At 47.4% G+C, this 21279-nt stretch overlaps 1 protein-coding gene and 1 long non-coding RNA gene across 6 annotated transcripts in view; one reads left to right on the forward strand and one right to left on the reverse strand.

Annotated features, from left to right (window-relative positions):
- LOC309376268 overlaps positions 1–21279 on the reverse strand; it is a 192069-nt gene that overhangs the window by 24524 nt on the left and 146266 nt on the right. The gene's annotated exons all lie outside the window — the stretch shown is intronic.
- LOC309376201 (uncharacterized protein) lies at positions 971–20024 on the forward strand. 5 transcript variants are annotated; one of them, XM_081922465.1, is made up of 9 exons: positions 2100–2172; positions 2849–3224; positions 4732–4782; positions 7598–7625; positions 8090–8120; positions 10216–10273; positions 11294–11331; positions 15074–15104; positions 19125–20024. In XM_081922465.1, exons 2-9 carry the CDS (start codon positions 3171–3173, stop codon positions 19284–19286), a joined length of 453 nt encoding a protein of 150 aa, XP_081778591.1. In that variant the 5' UTR covers positions 2100–2172; positions 2849–3170; the 3' UTR covers positions 19287–20024. The 5 variants fall into 5 exon arrangements, with proteins under 5 accessions (XP_081778592.1, XP_081778595.1, XP_081778591.1 ...); XM_081922466.1 differs by lacking the exons at positions 2100–2172; positions 2849–3224 and adding an exon at positions 971–1275; XM_081922469.1 differs by lacking the exon at positions 10216–10273 and having other exon boundaries at positions 2098–2172; positions 19125–19251.

Below are 21279 nucleotides of genomic sequence, written 5' to 3' on the forward strand. Positions count from 1 at the left end.
AGGCAGTCCCGTAGGTACGAGGGTCCTAGGCCAATGTGATGTGCATGGTATTCCAAATATGGTCACGCCATAGATTTGTAAAATAGCATCAGGATCTTCGGCAAGTTTTCTTTTAATCCCTTTCCTAACACGTATTGCATCCTCTGCCCAAAGTCCTCAGTTGAGATGGAAAGGGAGATATAGCTGGATGATAAGAAGGTCGCTTTGGACCATTGCAAACGATTTTAAGTTTCCTCCCTGCAAATCAATATTGCTGGGGCTAATTGGAGTTGTAGTCCACAGCCCTGAGATGTGCGGATGAAGGGCGGACTTCAAATTCAATAAAAAACAAAACACCTGGAGGGCGCCAGGTTAGCAAATTTGACCTAGCTTGTATATCGAGGCTAGCCTTTTTTAAGCCTCTTATTCTCCATAACTCAAATCTTCTTAGATTTTTGGGAATCTTCCTCCTGAGCTAAATGCTAGGATTCTCCCTCCTCCTCCTCCGAAATATGAACTTAACAGGCGCAGTCTTATTTTAATTCAAAATCTGAAAGAGAACGGGCATATGGATATGCTACAAAGCACATTTATCAGCCGTTCCTAAAACGATCTCCTATTCCACCCCCTCCACCCCACTTCCGGCCCCAGAAGATAAGACTTAAAAACGGAAGGTTTGCATGATTTCGGGATTATTTAAAGACCAGGTGTAGGTGTCTGTTTTTGCAAGGAACATATGAAGAAGAGATGATGTCTGAACAAAATTCTGCCCAAATTTCTTCTTCCCAACAGCCCCACACTAACCCAACCAGCTAAGCTAAAGGACTTTGGTGCTCTCTAGTGGCGCTTTGAGAAAACGGCACAGCAAGGAAAAGTTGTTACCTAAGACTGTGTTTTGGTCTCAGCCGCCAATTGGGAGTCTCTCTTATGGTACCCGGAGGGTAGGCTGGTTGCTTAGCAACGGCAATACGAACCGCTCATCACCTGCTGGGCCAGGTTGCAAACGCTTTCTATGCCAGGTGATGCGATGTAGCTTCAGAGCTGGGGCTCCGTTAAGCAGCTAGGGTTGCCAGCTTCTTTTTCGGACACAGCTCTTCTGCTTTTCATCATGACCTGCCCTGCAAAAAGTGTTGTTGACGGGCTTCGGTGATTTGAGACTCTTCTCACGGTGGTTTTGCAGGGGACGTTCCTGCTCATCTTTCGGAATCGAAGGCCTGGAGGTCTCTCCCCAATGACCTGCCCTGGCTGGGGAAGCACTGCGGCTCAGCGACAGAGCACCTGCCTTGTGTGCAAAAGGTCCTGAGTTCGAATCCTGACAGCGGCTCCTGGTAGGGCTATGGATATCTTTTCTGAAGCCCTGGAGAACCACTGCCGGTCAGTGTTGACAAGACTGAACTAGATGACCAGTGGCCCTGTAGCTTTATGAGGCTTTGCCCTTGGGTGGGGAAAAAATATTGCGCCCGGGAAAGGGAGTGGGAGTCAAACAGACACTCAAGGAATAGTTTCGGAGAAAAAGCTTTATTTCTATCATCCATGAACTGGTACAAGGAGCAAGTGTGATAACTCACAAACAAGCACAAGTTCACAGCCATTTGCACAGAATATATATTCCCCTTGCAGTTCCCTCCCCTTTCTCCTCCTCTTCCAAAGTCCTGCCCCATGTGTTTCCCTGAGCATGAACAGAAAGCTCCTATCTTGGGACTATTGGGACACTTGGCAACCTTCCCAGGAAAGGGGAATGAGAGCGGTTCAGCATGTCCAAAGATGTTGCAACTTCTGAATGAGATAAAAGTAAGTTCTCAGGCTTGCTTTGAACAGAGCCTATTCATTAGCTTTTTGCATAAGAGGCCATACGGTAAGAAATTTGTGAGATTGTGCCGGGCATGGGAAAATTGGAGAGAGAAAACATTTTCTCCCCCTCTCATAAGACCAGAACTCGTGAGCAACCCAGCCCAGCGAAACTGAATGTCAGAAATTCGGGGCAAATAAAAGAAAACATATCTTCATGTAGTTAAACAGCGGAACTCCCTCCCACAGGAAAAAGCAGTCGCTACCAACTTCGAAAGAGAATCAGACTGATCCATGGTGGATGGATGTCAACAATGGAGGAAAAACCCATCCATATCAATGTTCCCCTGGCACTAGAAAGGTTTCCTTGCCTCTGGTTTAGCAGGCAAGTGCCAGCTCCATCTGGTACGCAGGATGAGACCCTCCCTGCCTACAGACTGTCTCGCCAGAGTGGTGATGCTCTAGTTATCTCCCGCTTGGTCTACTGCATTGCACTCTACGTGGGTCTACCTTTGAAGGTGACCCGGAAACTGCAATTAATCTAGAATGCGGCAGCTAGACTGGTGACTGGAGGCGGCCGCTGGGACCACATAACACCGGTTCTGAGAGATCTGCACTGGCTCCCAGTACGTTTCCAAGAACAATTCAAAGTGTTGGTGCTGACCTTGAAAGCCCTAAAGGGCCTCGGTCCAGTATACCTGAAGGAGCATCTCCACCCCCATCGTTTGGCCCGGACACTGAGGTCCAGCACTGAGGGCCTTCTGGCGGTTCCCTCATTGCGAGAAGCCAAGTTACAGGGAACCAGGCAGAGGGCCTTCTTGGTGGTGGCGCCCGCCCTGTGGAACGCCCTCCCACCAGATGTCAAAGAGAACAACAACTACCAAACTTTTAGAAGACATCTGAAAGCAGCCCTGTTCAGGGAAGTTTTTAATATTTAACGCTGTACTGTTCTTAACACTTGATTGGGAGCCGCCCAGAGTGGCTGGGGAAACTCAGCCAGATGGGCGGGGTATAAATAATAAATTATTATTATTATTATTATTATTATTATTATTATTATTATTATTATTAAAACATTCAGTCGTGCACCTAAGAGGCACAGAGACCATCAGTCCTTCTCCTCCCCTGCCTCCGAAGGTACCCAAAAGCCGTGTCCCCGTAGGATGTTATATTTATTTGTCAAAAATAAACCCTCAAGTCTCCTATGACATCACGGGCACCGTCACAAGGCAAGATGGAGGGGCACTGGGTGCTGAGGGCAACAGGCACCCGCTTTGTGAGGAACTCCCAAGACCAGCCCAGATTGCTGCTACAAGTTGAGAGGAGAAAAACTGGGCCGTCTTATGGGACCGTGGCATCCTTTGCCCTCTGCTCACGGTTCTTTCTGCATGTAGCTGCCCACCATGGCAGAACGAGGGAGGAGGCTTCTCTTACTGGAACAAAGGAATCAGAACCTGGTGAGCATCCTTCGGAGTCGGAATAATAATAATAATAATAATAATAATAATAATGTATTATTTGTACCCTGCCCATCTGGCTGGGTTTCCCCAGCCACTCTGGGCAGCTTCCAAGAAAGATTAAAAATACATTGAAATGTCACACATTAAAAACTTGCCTTCAGATGTCAGGTAGTTGTTTATTTCCTTGACATCTGATGGGAGGGCATTCCACAGGGCTGGTGCCACCACCGAGAAGGCCCTCTGCCTGGTTCCCTGTAACTTGGCTTCTCGCAGTGAGGGAACCGCTAGAAGGCCCTCAGTGCTGGACCTCAGTGTCCGGGCAGAATGATGGGGGTGGAGATGCTCCTTCAGGCTTCTAAGGCCTTGTTGGACGTCCTTTTTAATGTGCAACTGGGGTGATTTGTGATGACCACAAGAACATAACGTTGCACGCCACCCCAGTCTCTGAGCGGTGAGGTATCTCCAGGGGTTTCAACACTCGCCCAGACACTCGCAGTTTCCCTGGAAGGAAGGTCAGCTGAAACTGTGGTGTCCTGAGGCTACAGGCTTTTAGTTATTTACATTTTATTTTTATTCCTTTATATACAACCTAAGCATGAGAGGAGATATGATAGCCATCCTCAATTATTATTATTATTATCATTATTATTATTATTATTATTATTATTATTATTATTATTATTATTATTTGTTTGTTGTTGTTGTTGCCCTATACCCACAGGTCTCAGGGCAGTTCACAGAATAAAATCACAATATAAAAACACAAAATACATAACCAAAATAAAAACAAGAACAACCCAATAGCAACGCCCCCCCTCAATTTTATGGAAGCAAAGACTGCTGCATATATGTTATTCAGTGTCATCCATCAAATCCAGGCAAATGCGAAGGGGTACCAATAGTCACATAAAGGTAAAGGGACCCCTGACCATTAGGTCCACTTGTGGCCGACTCTGGGGTTGCGGCGCTCATCTCGCTTTACTGGCCGAGGGAGCCGGCGTACAGCTTCTGGGTCATGTGGCCAGCATGACTAAGCCGCTTCTGGCGGACCAGAGCAGCACACGGAAACCCCGTTTACCTTCCCGCCAGAGTGGTACCTATTTATCTACTTGCACTTTGACGTGCTTTTGAACTGCTAGGTTGGCAGGAGCAGGGACTGAGCAACGGGAGCTCACCCCGTCGCGGGGATTCGAACTGCCGACCTTCTGATTGGCAAGTCCTATGCTCTGTGGTTTAACCCACAGCGCCACCCGCGTCCCCCCAATAGCCACATTCTGTCATATACAAAAGGATGCTAAATATGGACATCAGGTTTCAGCAAATGCTTGAGCATTCAAGGAACAATTGAGGGTATTCAAGGTCAGCTTTATCAGCTGAACGTTTTGGAGGGGAATCTGGAAACAAATTTATTACAGCAAAGAATATGTATATATTTGAGAAGGGTGTTACGGGTTCTCATGTTTCCTCTCCTGTTCATTGTTTATTTTTTTCAATTTTCCTACAGATGGAAAAGATCAGATCCCTTCAGAAGGCCAATGCAAACTTGCGGCAAATGGTGAGCACCGTAAAACTGCTCAGAGGGATAAGGGGAGAGATAAGGGGCCTTAAGGGATGCGGGTGGCGCTGTGGGTTAAACCACAGAGCCTAGGACTTGCTGATCAGAAGGTCGGCGGTTCAAATCCCCCAACGGGGTGAGCTCCTGTTGCTCGGTCCCTGCTCCTGCCAACCTAGCAGTTCGAAAGCACGTCAAAGTGCAAGTAAATAAATAGGTACCACTCTGGCGGGAAGGTAAACACCATTTCCGTGCGCTGCTCTGGTTTGCCAGAAGCGGCTTAGTCATGCTGGTCACATGACCCGGAAGCTGAACGCCGGCTCCCTCAGCCAGTAAAGCGAGATGAGCGCCGCAACCCCAGAGTCGGCCACGACTGGACCTAATGGACAGGGGTCCCTTGACCTTTACCTTTAAGGGGCTTCTTGGCGTCCCATGAGTGGCAGGTCTGTAGCTTAGCAGTGGAACATCTGCTTTGCAAGCAGAAGGTCACAGGTCTCATCCTGGCACCATCTCTTGGCAACGCTGGGAGAGAAGCCAGACTGTAACCCCAGAGATCTGTAGAGACAATACAGTATCTATGGTTACATACGCTTCAGGTTACAGACTCCGCTAACCCAGATATAGTACCTCAGGTTAAGAACTTTGCTTCAGGGTGAGAACAGAAATTGTGCTCCTGCGGCGCGGCGGCTAAAGTGGTCTTCAGGTTAAGAACAGTTTCAGGTTAAGAACGGACCTCCAGAACGAATTAAATACTTAACCTGAGGTACCACTGTACTGAGCCAGGTAGAGAAACAGTCAGCCAGTGTGGTGTAGTGGTTAAGAGCAGTAGTCTCGTAATCTGGGGAACCGTGTTCACGTCTCCGCTCCTCCACATGCAGCTGCTGGGTGACCTTGGGCCAGTCACACTTCTCTGAAGTCTCTCAGCCCCACTCACCTCACAGAGTGTTTGTTGTGGGGGAGGAAGGGAAAGGAGAATGTTAGCCGCTTTGAGACTCCTGAAGGGGAGTGAAAGGCGGGATATCAAATCCAAACTCTTCTTCTTCTTCTTCTACAAGTTAGCTTATGGGAGAGACATTGCTTTCTGCCACTTTCTGCCACTGGGGCACATAGGAGCCACATCCCAGGGGCCATAGGGGCTTAAGGTAAAGGTAAAGGTACCCCTGCCCGTACGGGCCAGTCTTGACAGACTCTGGGGTTGTGCGCCCATCTCACTTAAGAGGCCAGGGGCCAGCGCTGTCCGGAGATACTTCCGGGTCACGTGGCCAGCGTGACAAAGCTGCATCTGGCGAGCCAGAGCCGCACACGGAAACGCCGTTTACCTTCCCGCTGGTAAGCGGTCCCTATTTATCTACTTGCACCCAGAGGTGCTTTCGAACTGCTAGGTTGGCAGGCGCTGGGACCGAGCAGCGGGAGCGCACCCCGCAGCAGGGATTCGAACCGCCGACCTTTCGATCGGCAAGTCCTAGGCACTGAGGCTTTAACCCACAGCGCCACCTGCGTCCCCTTAAGCCCCCACAATAAAATATTTGAGGGGCCCGCGGGCCCACAAAGTGGATGGGCAGCCCCATTAAAATGGTGTGTGTGTGTGCACTGCGTCATGTGATCGATTATGCACTGCGGAGCTTACCTTAGCCCCCACAATACTTCATTCAAGTTGGCGGCCCTGCTAGGGCAGCACCTCTTTGGTTGTTCCTCATGGAAGTGGCCACAGAGACCACATAACACCGGTCCTGAAAGACCTACACTGGCTCCCAGTACGTTTCCGAGCACAATTCAAAGTGCTGGTGCTGACCTTTTAAAGCCCTCAACGGCCTCAAAGGCCCAGTATACCTGAAGGAGCATCTCCACCCGCATCGTTCAGCCCAGACACTGAGGTCCAGCTCCAAGGGCCTTCTGGTGGTTGCCTCCCTGCGAGAAGTGAGGTTATAGGGAACAAGGCACAAGGCCTTCTCGGTGGTGGCACCCGTCCTGTGGAACACCCTCCTGTCAGATGTCAAGGAAATGAACAACTATCTGGCTTTTAGAAGACACCTGAAGGCAGCAGTCTTTAAAGAAGTTTTGATGTTTTATAACATCATCATTATTATTATTATTATTATTATTATTATTATTATTATTATTACCGTATTTTTTGCACCATAACACTCACTTTTTTCCTCCTAGAAAGTAAGGGGAAATGTCTGTGCGTGTTATGGAGCGAATGCCTGCGGGTGGCGGGGGGGATCTGCTGCAGTCGTGAGCAGAGGATCCATGGTTCCCCTTCCTTCCCTCCTCCGTGGTTACAAAGCATGGATCCACATGGATCCTCAGGATTTTTGCATTGGGCTACTCCAAACTCACTGTCAGATCCCATGCCTGTGGCCACAGCATGAACCACAAAAATCATATATCCACTATTTCTTTAGAATATTTTTTTTTCTTGTTTTCCTCTTCTAAAAACTATGTGCGTGTTATGGTCTGGTGCGTGTTATAGAGCGAAAAATACGGTACTCTGTTGGGAGCCACCCAGTGGCTGAGATGGGCAGGGTATAAATGATAAATGATTATTATTATTATTATTATTATTATTATTATTATTACTATTCCTGGGTTGCTGTGTCCAGGAGAGGCTGGTCCATTGCGATGAAGAGGAAACGCCAACCAACCTGCTTTCTTACTTACGCCTCCATTCACTCGGGGTGGTTTTGCCCATCATTGGCTCTCTGTCTCCACCTCCACGCTAGGGAAATAAGGAATGTTGCACTTGACTGTAGCAATGGATTACATCCCACATTATCACTGTCTACTAACCAAGTTCCTCTTCTCCTGACCTTTGCAGAATTCAAGGCTAAGGGAGGAAAATGAAGGTGAGACGTTTTGCTTCCCTGCAGGGCTGCGGTGGGAACAGAACAGGTTGGGTAGGGAACTTGTTTTGAGGACCAGACATGCGAAGACGTGTTGGTCCTGCAGTGGCGTCTTTCCCACATGGAGAGGTTTGGTTCACCAGCTGAGCGTCCTGGCCAGGTCCTCCCCCTTCTCAACAGGTCATCCAGGGGTGGACTTAACTTGAAGCTATTTGCTAGGATTCTCCCAACTCAGTTAATTCCAAGCTAGCTCTGGGTTTAGTGGGAAATGAGAGCATCCCACCCACTGATGCTGTTGGACTCCAACTCCCATCAGCCCCTGGTCAGTGGTCAAGGGAATGATGGGAGCTGTAGTCCAGCAATATCTGAATTGCCGCTTGCTCCAGACAGATTCTTAGTTAATAGTCACCAATCTTGTCTTAGGAGAATTTGCCTTTTTTTTACTATCTTTCCTTTCTCTCCTTCAGTTTTCAAGTCAACAGAAGAAATCTTACTTAGGTATTTCTGATTTATGTATTTGCTTGTTTATTGATGTAGGGCATTGTTATGTACTGAGTTGAATAGGATTCAGAATGCAGCAGTCTGATTGGTCCTAGAACAATAGGATTCAGAATGCAGCAGTCTGATTGGTCCTAGAACAATAGGACTCAGAATGCAGCAGTCTGATTGGTCCACAGGAGCCACCCAATCCAGCTCCAGGTGGAAGTGAATCCGCCACCTGATTGGCCTACAGGGAAATCCCGGAATTAGCCAATCACGTGGGGACCCTTGTGTAAATAACGTATATAAAGCAGACATTCTGGGGGAACTTCCATTCCTCCTCACCACTATGAGCTGAATAAAGAGCATGAAATCCACTCTCGACTACCGAGTATATTTCAGGCATCAACATAAAAACCACAATATATATAATCAGAATAAAAACAACAGCCCAATAAAATATGCATATATTTAAAAATTCAAACTTATATGCTCTACAAATGCACTTTAAGGGTGGGGAACCATACATATGATTATTGAAAATATGAATATGTCGCTTTTCTAGTCAAAAGATTGAAAGCGGTTAGGGATGAACTTTCAGGTGATGGTGTTAATCCTAAATGTGGGTGTCTGCTGCTCTCTTGCTGTCTGTAAACAGATTAAGGAAAACAGCACCCACCTATTAAAAGCCTTGGATATTTTTTTTAAAAGAAGGGGGGTGGAGGAAAGAAGAGAAGAAATTGTGCTTCAGTGGTAGAGCATCTGCTCTTATCCTGAAGGTAAAGGGACCCCTGACCATTAGGTCCAGTCGTGACTGACTCTGGGGTTGTGACGCTCATCTCACTTTACTGGCTGAGGGAGCTGGCGTACAGCTTCCTGGTCATGTGGTCAGCATGACTAAGCCGCTTCTGGCGAACCAGAGCAGCGCACGGAAACCCCGTTTACCTTCCCGCCGGAGGGGTACCTATTTATCTACTTGCACTTTTAGGTGCTTTTGAACTGCTAGGTTGGCAGGAGCAGGGACCGAGCAATGGGAGCTCACCCCGTCGCGGGGATTCGAACCGCCAACCTTCTGATTGGCAAGTCCTAGGCTCTGTGGTTTAACCCACAACGCCACCATATCCTGAAGAGTCCTGCCTAAATCCTTGGAGAGCCACTGCCAGCCAGTGCAGGCAGTATCAAGCTTGATGGATCAATGATCTGAACTCACACCTCTTTATCCCTGCTGCCAGCCGGTGTAAACAGTGTCTTGCATTTATCCTGATTGGCTTGTGGGATATTTGCATATCTTCCTGTAAATGTGCTTATCAGACTTTTCAGTGCATTGCCCATCAATTTCCAGACCACAAAAAGTCTATTATTAGTATTATTATTATTAGTTTGCTGTTTAATAGGCACTTGCAAGCTATCATTTATTTGCAGGAGTAATTCAGTCACACACTAGTTTGCTTAGATTAAGTTAAAGCGCTCTGTTGGCCTAGCACAAGAAATCCACTTCTTTTTTCAATGACGAAAGAAAGAAAGAAAGAAAGAAAGAAAGAAAGAAAGAAAGAAAGAAAGAAAGAAAGAAAGAAAGAAGTAGATAGATAGATGTGGAGGTAGATCAAGGTAGATGTGGAGCAAATGTTCCTTGCCGTGTAACCGCCCCGTCAACAAATCGGAACAAATGCTCAATAAAAACCAGATAGAATATACTGTATTTTTTGCTCTATAAGGCTCACTTATTCCCTCCTAAAAAGTAAGGGGAAATGTGTGTGCATCTTATGGAGCGAATGCAGGCTGCGCAGCTATCCCAGAAGCCAGAACAGCAAGAGGGATCGCTGCTTTCACTGCGCAGCGATCCCTCTTGCTGTTCTGGCTTCTGAGATTCAGAGTATTTTTTTTCTTGTTTTCCTCCTCCAAAAACTAGGTGCGTCTTGTGGTCTGGTGCGTCTTATAGAGCGAAAAATATGGTAACCTCCATGTGAAAACTTGGTGCAAGCAGACCAGGATGAATGTCTGGCGTAGGAGGTGTATATGAAAGGTGGAAACCTAAAGTTCTCGTATGACCAGGAAAAAATATGCCTTTTGCCCATCCACTCATCCGAAACCCCCGCCCTTCCTTGACTTTCAGAGACAACGACAAGATCAAGAAGAAAGTTCAACAGCTGAAGGAGCTTCAGGAATCTCTGGTGAGTCGCCCATCACCTCCTGGCAAATAGAAGGGGAAGAAATGGAGGCAGTGAGTGATTTTACTTTCTTGGGCTCCATGATCACTGCAGATGGTGACAGCAGTCACGAAATTAAACTATATAATTTTACGGACTTTCAAAGATTGACAGACGTGTGTTCATTTGATTTCAAATATATTAGAGTGGACACAGTTTGTTTTTGTTTCTATTGTACTAAAACATGTATATTATGCAATAAGAATTGCAGTGCTATCTAGTATACTGGTCATCGTGTTGCTTGTGTTGTTTGTTGTGTTAAGTTTGCAACACAGGGGTTTGCTGTTCTGTAATGGAGACACAACCTGACTGTCTGCAAGGGATTCCTACATGGCGAGGCTGATATTGCCAGACTTCATGTTATATTTGCAGACATCTTTGCAACGCGGAGTTGGTCTGCCAACAGGCCTGGTAGAGTACTTCCAAAGACCCCTGGCCACCAATATTTCGGGACCTGAAGCCCCTTCTGCTCCCATAGTTGATGCCCCTGCTTCCGATGTAGTACAGCAAAACACAGGTTCAAAACCCATGTTCTGCTGACGTGTGGTGTTGCAGATACAGTGGTACCTCAGGTTACAAACACGTCAGGTTACAAACATTTCGGGTTACAGACTCCGCTAACCCAGATGTAGTACCTTGGGTTAAGAACTTATCTCAGGATGAGAACAGAAATCGCGGCCGCAGAGGCGGGAGGCCCCATTAGCTAAAGTGGTACCTCAGGTTAAGAACAGTTTCAGATTTAGAACGGACCTCTGGAACGAATTAAGTTCGTAACCCGAGGTACCACTGTAGTTGTATTCTGTCTCACCATGGAATATTTTTTGAGGTCTAAAATCATAAACGCTGGCCCAGAAATCATGGGTGTGGACGTGCCTCAATACAAACCTTTAACTATTTGGCTCCCTGGAGTGACTTGATTTCTACAAGCGTTGTCTACACTTAGCGGCCGTTTTTCTGATCAACTCTCTCTCTCCTTCTTTACAGCAAGATGATATTTATGTTCTTGAAGAGCAGCTGTGTACGTAAGTCAATCGAGAGTCCTTGGCTTGAGGCTGCGTTTTCAACCCCCTTATCCCCCTTTCCTTTTAAGCAACCTGGTCTGAAATGGCTCTTTTAAAATACCGTATTTTTTGCTCTGTAAGACTCAGTTTTTCCCTCCTAAAAAGTAAGGGGAAATGTGTGTGCGTCTTATGGAGCGAATGCAGGCTGCGCAGCTATCCCAGAAGCCAGAACAGCAAGAGGGATTGCTGCTTTCACTGCGCAGCGATCCCTCTTGTTGTTCTGGCTTCTGAGATTCAGAATATTTTTTTCTTGTTTTTCTCCTCCAAAAACTAGGTGCGTCTTGTGGTCTGGTGCGTCTTATAGAGCGAAAAATACGGTACCATTTTCTCATATGCTGTGAACTTGGGGCTGGGATGTGGGGAGACCAGGATTCACTGAGCAACGTTGAGCCAGTTGCTCTCTGTTAACCTAATATACCTCACAAGGCTGTCGTCAGGATAAAATGGGGAGGGGGGGACCCGTGTACACCTTGCTGAGCCTTTTGGTGGAAAGGCGGGGTAGAAATTTAATAAATTCATTTAATATAAACAAACATATGCAATAACGAATAAGATAATTTGGGGTTTCATTCGAAATGTTTGCTCAAGCCTTTTGGGTGGGCTGGGTTTTAAATTGCAAACGGTTTATTAAATACAGTGGTACCTCGGGTTACATACGCTTCAGGTTACAGACTCCGCTAACCCAGAAATAGTGCTTCAGGTTAAGAACTTTGCTTCAGGATGAGAACAGAAATCGTGCTCCGGCGGCGCGGCGGCAGCAGGAGGCCCCATTAGCTAAAGTGGTGCTTCAGGTTAAGAACAGTTTCAGGTTAAGAACGGACCTCCGGAACGAATTAAGTACTTAACCCGAGGATCCACTGTAAAGGACTCAAAGCGAAATCTGTGCGATAGGCCACGATCCATGCCTGAAGCGCATGCACATCGTTCCCCTTCATTTTGACGAGCGCACATTTGTGTGTTTGCACGGGAGAATGTTCCGGAACTGGTAGCACGTGAAGGAAATGTTTCATTTTCAAAATTTTGTTTTGTTTTGTTTACCTGCGACATTTCAAAAAACCGGCCCTTCAAATCCCCCGTCTGTCTGTGTGTGTGTGTGTGTGTGTGTGTGCGCGCGCACGTACGTACGCAACACACTTACACACACACAAACACAGGGCAGGAGGAAACAGACTTGATTTTGAGATCTAATGCAACTTGGCATCTGGTCCTCAAATACAACTCGCATTTCCAAGGAGAAGGAAGCGAAAAGGCGCCCACGGTTCAGTGATCTTTCTTATGCACTCCTTGAGTTAGCAGATGCTGAGTGGAAGGAGAGAGAGAGAGAGAGAGAGAGAGAGAGAGAGAGAGAGAGAGAGAGAGAAAGAAAATGTCCCTGGAGTGAGAGGCAGTTGCCTAGTGACTATCAAAACAAAATGGAACTTATTTATAGCTTAGGTTCCAGGGATGGAGAGGGTGTTTCTGCGTCAGGAGTAGATTTAGTTTTCCATTTAAAATAGGGCTACCATATGTTCCGAAAAAGGGACGTGGGTGGCGCTGTGGGTTAAACCACAGGGCTTGCCGATCAGAAGGTCGGCGGTTCGAATCCTCCTGCCAACCTAGCAGTTCAAAAGCACGTCAAAGTGCAAGTAGATAAATAGGTACCACTCCGGCGGGAAGGTAAACGGCGTTTCCGTGCGCTGCTCTAATTCGCCAGAAGCGCCTTAGTCATGCTGGCCACATGACCCGGAAGCTGTACGCCGGCTCCCTCGGCCAATAAAGTGAGATGAGCACCGCAACCCCAGAGTCGGTCATGACTGGACCTAATGGTCAGGGGTCCCTTTACCTTTACCCCCACCCCAAAAAGAGGGGGTGAATGTGGAAGGTAAACGGTGTTTCTGTGCGCTGCTCTGGTTCCCCAGAAGCGGCTTAGTCATGCTGGCCACATGACCCGGAAGCTGTACACCGGCTCCCTCGGCCAATAAAGCAAAATGAGTGCCGCAACCCCAGAGTTGGCCACGACTAGACCTAATGGTCAGGGGTCCCTTTATCTTTACCTATGTCTGGAAAATCCCAGACATTCGCTGTCGAAAATGATGTCCGGGAAAACCCAGGAGCATAGCAGCCCATATCGGAAGTGTTGAGGGTTTTTTTGACAATTTCCTTTAAAAATAGCTCAAAAACTTCATTTTTTTGCGGTGGGAGGGGAGGGGGTAAAGATTTTGCAAAAGAAAGCTCCACAATTTTTTCACTTTTTGAAATATGGCAGCCCTGTTCAAAATATTCCTTATCCACTCTCCACCATATAAGGCCCCAGGACAGGTTATAACAATATAACGTATCAAAACAGATAAAACTGTTGCAATTATTATTATTATTATTAAGAAAAGGAAATCCATTCCAGCCAAAGTATACATTTAGTGAAAGCAGCAGAGTGTGTGTGCTTTTGTGTGTCCCACACCCCACCCCACAGAAAACAAAATGCCTTACCTGACAAAGACCGGGATCAAGAGGTGTGCATTCACAGAAGCAGCTGAGCCTCACAGGGTGCTGCTGAAATTTTAAAAGCCCAAAGTCTGTCGCTGCATACAGCAAAAGCTGCACGACGAAGGTACTAGACTCACCTCTGTGGGGAAGGTTTTTAATAATTTGGGATGCACCACAAAGACCGACAAGACAGATTAGACGAATCTGTCAAAACGACCTTGACAGATTAGAGAACTGGGCCAAAACAAACAAGATGAATTTTAACAGGGAGAAATGTAAAGTATTGCACTTGGGCAAAAAAAAAATGAGAGGCACAAATACAAGATGGGTGACACCTGGCTTGAGAGCAGAACATGTGAAAAGGATCTAGGAGTCTTGGTTGACCACAAACTTGACATGAGCCAACAGTGTGACGCGGCAGCTAAAAAAGCCAATGCAATTCTGGGCTGCATCAATAGGAGTATAGCATATAGATCAAGGGAAGTAATAGTGCCACTGTATTCTGCTCTGGTCAGACCTCACCTGGAGTACTGTGCCCAGTTCTGGGCACCACAGTTCAAGAAGGACACTGACAAACTGGAACGTGTCCAGAGGAGGGCAACCAAAATGGTCAAAGGCCTGGAAACGATGCCTTATGAGGAACGGCTAAGGGATCTGGGCATGTTTAGCCTGGAGAAGAGGAGGTTAAGGGGTGATAGGATAGCCATGTTCAAATATATAAAAGGATGTCACATAGAGGAGGGAGAAAGGTTGTTTTCTGCTGCTCCAGAGAAGCGGACACGGAGCAATGGATCCAAACTACAAGAAAGAAGATTCCACCTAAACATTAGGAAGAACCTCCTGACCGTAAGAGCTGTTCGACAGTGGAATTTGCTGCCAAGGAGTGTGGTGGCGTCTCCTTCTTTGGAGGTCTTTAAGCAGAGGCTTGACAACCATATGTCAGGAGTGCTCTGATGGTGTTTCCTGCTTGGCAGGGGGTTGGACTCGATGGCCCTTGTGGTCTCTTCCAACTCTTCTATGATTCTAAGAAAAGATGCGCACGAGATGCTGTTGAAGGACCCATTTAAAGTGTTACCATACACAGAAGCCAAACTTAGATTCACACAATGTTTAGGGGTTATGTGTACCCCCGCGTCCCCCCAGAAAAAAAGCACCGGCGTAATGCGATCAATTATGTGGGCCGTGGCTTATCTTTTGTTGTTGTTTAGTCGTTTAGTCGTGTCCTTCCCCCCCCCCCCAGGTTCCTGTACTTGCCAAGGAGAAAGCAAAAGGTAAGGCCGTTTCATGCCTTTTGGTGTGACTTTATCGATTACACAAATAACGTGGCACATCGTAAAACAGCACCCATAGTCTGGAGCACGGTCTGGAGTGCGTGAAGCACATTTTATTTTTCCTTTCCCCTTTCCTATAAATTCTAATCGCTACAGATCCAAAATACCAGCCACCAGTCTAAGGAACACACAGTAATAGACATCATTTCATATCAGTAGCAACCGTAATAATTTTGGTATACGCACCTTGACGCAATGTTGTTAACACATTCAGAAACGTTTATTGTTTAATTTCTGTTCTGTTTCTGTTGAATTTCTATTTTTATTTCTAATTGTTGCTTAATTTCTGTTTTCATGTAAACTGTCGTTACGTTGTACACTCCAGTGCAAAGCTATAACTCAATGCCACCGTGCTTAAAGTTGAAAACAGTTTAAAGATGAAAATAAATAAAACCTACGTTACTAAAGAAAAAGTAAGGCACTTGTTGTAGCTGGACTTCCCCTATTCTCAAATCTCTTCTTCCTGTCCCAAACCAGTGTTTTTCCCATTCCTGGATCAGTCTGCACATGATCCTAGCACATTTGTGACAACGCATTCCTTGGTGATTGTAACGGTGTGAAGGCTAAACTACAGTGCCCAGAATTCTCTGAAGGAAATAATGTGCTCCGAATGTGCTTTAAATTCAAATTTACCACAATTCAAAGTGTTGGTGTTGACCTTTAAAGCCCTAAACGGCCTTGGTCCTGTATACCTGAAGGAGCGTCTCCACCTCCATCGTTCTACCCAGACACTGAGGTCCAGCTCCGAGTGTCTTCTGGCGGTTCCCTCATCGTGAGAAGTGAGGTTACAGGGAACCAGACAGAGGGCCTTCTTGGTAGTGGCTCCCGCCCTGTGGAACGCCCTCCCTTCAGATGTCAAAGAGATAAACAACTACCTGACAGTCAGAAGACATCTTAAGGCAGCCCTGTTCAGGGAAGTTTTTAATGTGTGACATTTTAGTGTATTTTTTGTCTCTGTGGAAGCCGCCCAGAGTGGCTGGGGAAACCCAGCCAGATGGGCGGGGTACAAATAAATTATTATTATTATTATTATTATTATTATTATTATTATTATTATTATTATTAGTCTGACTTTGAGAACAGCTTTGCCTGGGACACAGATTTTGCTTCCCATGAGAGTTCCCTTGCCTGCAGTGTGGTTAAGAGCGGTAGTCTCGTAATCTGGTGAACGGGGTTCGATTCCCCGCTCCTCCACATGCAGGTGCTGGGTGACCCTGGGCCAGTCACACTTCTCTGAAGTCTCTCAGCCCCACTCACCTCACAGAGTGTTTGTTGTGGGGGAGGAAGGGAAAGGAGAATGTTAGCCGCTTTGAGACTCCTTAAAGGGAGTGAAAGGCGGGATATCAAATCCAAACTCTTCTTCTTCTTCAATTGACTGGAATGTGTATATTTGCATTCATTTCTCCACCACCACCTCAATAAAGTCACCAGGCAAAATTTGGGTTGACAAGAGTTCTGGATTTTGCATGGCGAATTTTTGGAAGCAGGGCTTCCCGCTCTCGCAACCTCTGTGCATTCTTGGAAGATGAAGATGTTAAGCGCTAGGAGCCATCCTTCTCCTCCTCCTGGAAACGCCTAGTTCAATTAATGTCACGTTTCGACCTCGGATGTCCCCACTTCCAAAGCCTTGCGCGCTGCTCCTGAAACATCCAAGACTGTTGAACCGAAAGGAGAGTGGTTGGCGTCACGAAAGACCCTGCTCTCTGTCCTACCCCATCCATTTTTCTAACTTCACAGCCGCACCATATATCTAAAGCACATTTAAGGCACGTACCTTCCCCCAAAGTATACTGGGAATGGTAGTTTACCCCTGACAGATTTATAATTCCCAGCAATCTTATCAAACTACATTTCCCAGGATTCTTTGGGAGAACTCATGCACTTTAAATGCACCATATACACCTCACATTTCAGGTGCATGGCTTCCTCTGCAGAATCCTGGGAACTGTAAAGGTAAAGGACCCCTGGACGGTTAAGTCCTGTCAAAGGCAACTACAGTGGATGCTCGGGTTGCGAACATGATCCGTGTGGCATGCACATTCGCAACCTGCAGCAGCACGTCTGCACACAAGCGGGTCGCAATTCAATGCTTCTGCGCATGCACAAAGCGCGATTTAATGCTTCTGTGCATGCGCGACCGCCGAAACCTGGAAGTAACCTGTTCCGGTACTTCCAGGTTTTGGGTCTGTAACCCGAAAAAACGCAACCTGAAGCATCTGTAACCCAAGGTATGACTGTATAGGGTTGCAGCGCTCATCTCGCTTTCAGGCCGAGGGAGCCGGCGTTTGTCCGCAGACAGCTTTCCAGGTCATGTGGCCAGCAGGACTAAACTGTTTCTGGCACAACGGAATAACATGACGGAAGCCGGAGCGCAAGGAAACGCCGTTTACCTTCCTGCCACAGTGATACCTATTTATCTACTTGCACTGGCATGCTTTCAAACCACTAGGTTGGCAGGAGATGGGACAGAGCAACAGGAGCTTGCTCCATCACAGGGATTCGAACCGCCAACCTTCTGATTGGCAAGCCCAACACTATTATACTTATTTTATGATTATTAAATTTGTATGCCACCCTTCATCCAAAGATCCCAGGGCATGCCAAACCCTCGGTGGGTTAGGAACTTCCCCTGAATGCAAAGTCAGACTTTGGCGGATTGAGCGGTCAAGGCCAAGAGTAGGTCCAGTGGTCAAGAAGGCAGTTTCTGCATGTGCTATAGAGGGGAGTGAGGGGCAGGTGGGACTCATCCACCCGGGAAGAGAGCCCATCTCTGATCCTAAACCTCTGCTGCCTCGCAGGATAATAATAATAATAATAATAATAATAATAATAATAATAATAATAATAATATAATTTATTATTTATACCCTGCCCATCTAGCTGGGTTTCCTCAGCCACTCTGGGCGGCTCCCAACAAAGTATTAAAATACAGTGGTCTGTTAAACATTAAAAGCATCCCTAAACAGGGCTGCCTTCAGATGTCTTCTAAAAGTCTGGCAGCTGTTCTTCTCTTTGACATCTGGTAGGAGGGTGTTCCACAGGGCGGGTGCCACTACCAAGAAGGCCCTCTGCCTGGTTCCCTGCAACTTGGCTTCTCGCAGTGAGGGAACCGCCAGAAGGCCCTCAGCACTGGACCTCAGTGTCCGGGCAGAACGTTGGGGGTGGAGACGCTCCTTCAGATATACTGGGCCGAGGTCATTTAGGGCTTTAAAGGTCAGCACCAACACTTTGAATTGTGCTCGGAAACATACTAGGAGCCAATGTAGATCTTTCAAGACCAGTGCTATGTGGTCTCAGTGGCCGCTCCCAGTCTAGCTGCTGCATTCTGGATTAGTTGTAGTTTCCGGGTCACCTTCAAAGGTAGCCCCACATAGAGTGCATTGCAGTAGTCCAAGCGGGAGATAACTAGAGCATGCACCACTCTGAGGAGACAGTCTGTGGGCAGGTAGGGTCTCATCCTACGTACCAGATGGAGCTGGTCAACAGCTGCCCTGGACACAGAATTGACTTGCGCCTCCATGGAGTTCAAAATGATTCCCAGGCTGCGCACCTGGTCCTTCAGGGGCACAGTTACCCCATTCAGGACCAGGGAGTCCTCCACACCAGCCCGCCTCCTGTCCCCCCAAAACAGTACTTCTGTCTTGTCAGGATTCAACCTCAATCTGTTAGCCGCCATCCATCCTTTGGGGGAAGAAAAGGCTCAGGAGTAGACCCTACACAAATACGGAGTCCCTAAGGCGGCTGGATGGCGGCTAACGTCTCCTCCCAGCAATTCCTTCATCCCAGCTGGTGCTAAATGTGTTGGTCTGCTATCGTTTGGACCACATCAGCGAGGCCCAGAGGCAGGGATCTTGCAGTCTGGCCTTTGCAGTTTAAACCGTGGGGAATTGAGAGCGGTTGCTGCGTCTTAATTAGCACAGATGGGGGCTAATCACTCCTTTCCTTTTCGTTTCTCCTCAGACGAGAAAACACCGAGCCACTCAGCCTGTGACGAGGTCAGAGCCAGCGGAGAGATCGACCCCAGCTCTTTGCCACTGTGGGATGCAAACAGAAGCTTCCGGAATAAACTCTTGTCTTCTGTTTGCGATTTTTGGATTAGGAAGGGTGACTCTGAAGTTCTGACGTGTAAGGCTAGCCTTCTGAAGGAGGCCTGGGCAGTTTGCCCCACTGGAAGCAGAGCTCGCTGCCCCCGCCCCGCCGATCCCTGTCCAGTTTGAATCCTCTGCCAACGCGCCATGCGAACAGCCACACCCCAGTGGTAAGGACAGCTGCTTGGCAGGCAGAAGGGCTGAAATATACTCGGGGCCGAGAGTTGATTTCATGCTCTTTATTCAGCTCATAGTGGTGCGGAGGAAATGGAAGTTCCCCCAGAATGTCTGCTTTATATAGATTATTTACACATGATTGGCTAATTCCAGGATTCACCTGTAAGCCAATCAGGTTGCGGATTCACTTCCACCTGGAGCTGGATTGGGTGGCTCCTGTGGACCAATCAGACTGCTGCATTCTGGGTTCTATTGTTCTAGGACCAATCAGACTGCTGCATTCTGGATCCTATTGTCCTAGGACCAATCAGACTGCTGCCTTTTGGATCCTATTCAACTCGGTACATAACAAGGGCGCAACTCCCCTGCCTGAAATTCAGATAAGCTGCTGCCGGTCCGTGTAGGCAGTACTAAGGTAGTTGGACCAATGGTCTAACTAGGTACAGAAGGCTCACAGAATCATGAAAGGCTGTTGGGTTGTTGTTTTTATTTTGATTATATATTTTGTGGTTTTATATTCTGATTTTGTTCTGTGAACCGCCCTGAGACCTTCGGGTATAGGGCAGTATATAAATTCATTCATTCAATCCATCCATCCATCCAGGAAGGGACCCTGATGAAATATGAAACCAGGAATATGAAACCGTCCCCTTAACGGGAATCGAACCTGCAACCATGGCGGTGTTAGCACCACACTCTATCCAACTGAGTTGTCTAATATTTATCTGGCTCCTGTGTTCCTTGCTGTGAAGGCGCTAAGAACTGCAGTTCCAAAAAGTGTCTTTCAGTGGCAAATGCATTTTTATTTTTTTTAGATTTATTTTTAAGATTTGAAAATGGCTTTGCTTTGGCATGTAGACATGTCCTAGAGCAAGGGAAGCTCAGGTCCAAGGTAAAATGTGGCCCTCCAGGCTTATTTACCTGGCCCTCAATATTCGCTCCAGGTCACACCCTGTTTTCTCCTGGCTAGAACGCAGCCTTGAATTCTGATAATGCCTGGAAGGAGGTTAGAGATCGTCGGGTGTGGGCGGGTGTCAAACAGCTAACTGTACAAAGGCAAAAAAAATATATTCATTGCTCCACCCACCCTTGACTCTGACCCCGCCCACTCTTTGTATGTGGCCCCTGGAAGGCAGCCCTGAATGGAATGTGGCCCTTAAGCTGATAAATGTTCGCCACGGCTGCCCTGAAGGGACTGTCCTTCTCTTCTCTGCGCTGGGCAAAGTTGCAGTTTGGTAAAGTTGCAGTTCGGGCCTCTTCAGGAGCTGAGCTTGCTGGATCAACACATCCCCCACATTCAACTGCTAGCCAGGGAGAAGCATCTGCACGGCTGTAATCCGTTTAAAAATAGCCACATGCACAAGAGGTACTTCCTTGTGGCTTGGGGCTGGGCGTCCATCATGCGCATTTTGCAATCTGCTGCAAGAAGCACTTAAGGCAACTGGTGTTTTCTGCAGCGGTTGCACCAATATGTGCACGAGAGAGGTGCTTTTTTTGGGGGGGGGTCAGCATTGCTGGAGTTCTGCCAAGCCTCACACCCCAGAAGGTGGCCCCACCGCCAGCCTCTGAACCCCCCCCCGATCTTCCTCCTCTCCCTTTCCTACTTCCTGTAGACAACCTACTTACTGACCATTTATCCCAATATGCTTGCAAAAAACTTAAAAAGGTAAAGGTAAAGGTACCCCTGCCCGTACGGGCCAGTCTTGACAGACTCTGGGGTTGTGCGCCCATCTCACTTAAGAGGCCAGGGGCCAGTGCTGTCCGAAGACACTTCCGGGTCACGTGGCCAGCGTGACATCGCTGCTCTGGCGAGCCAGAGCCGCACACGGAAACGCCATTTACCTTCCCGC

This window comes from Podarcis melisellensis (assembly GCF_964234715.1).
Source record: "Podarcis melisellensis genome assembly, chromosome: 8".
Lineage (NCBI taxonomy): Eukaryota > Metazoa > Chordata > Lepidosauria > Squamata > Lacertidae > Podarcis > Podarcis melisellensis.

Excerpts from the sequence above, each read along its gene's own strand:
- LOC309376201 (XM_081922465.1), top strand. The coding sequence starts at position 3,171 with ATGGCAGAACGAGGGAGGAGGCTTCTCTTACTGGAACAAAGGAATCAG. Across the intron at positions 3,225-4,731 it reads AACAAAGGAATCAGAACCTG|ATGGAAAAGATCAGATCCCT; the intron begins GTGAGCATCCTT and ends ATTTTCCTACAG. Across the intron at positions 4,783-7,597 it reads ATGCAAACTTGCGGCAAATG|AATTCAAGGCTAAGGGAGGA; the intron begins GTGAGCACCGTA and ends TGACCTTTGCAG.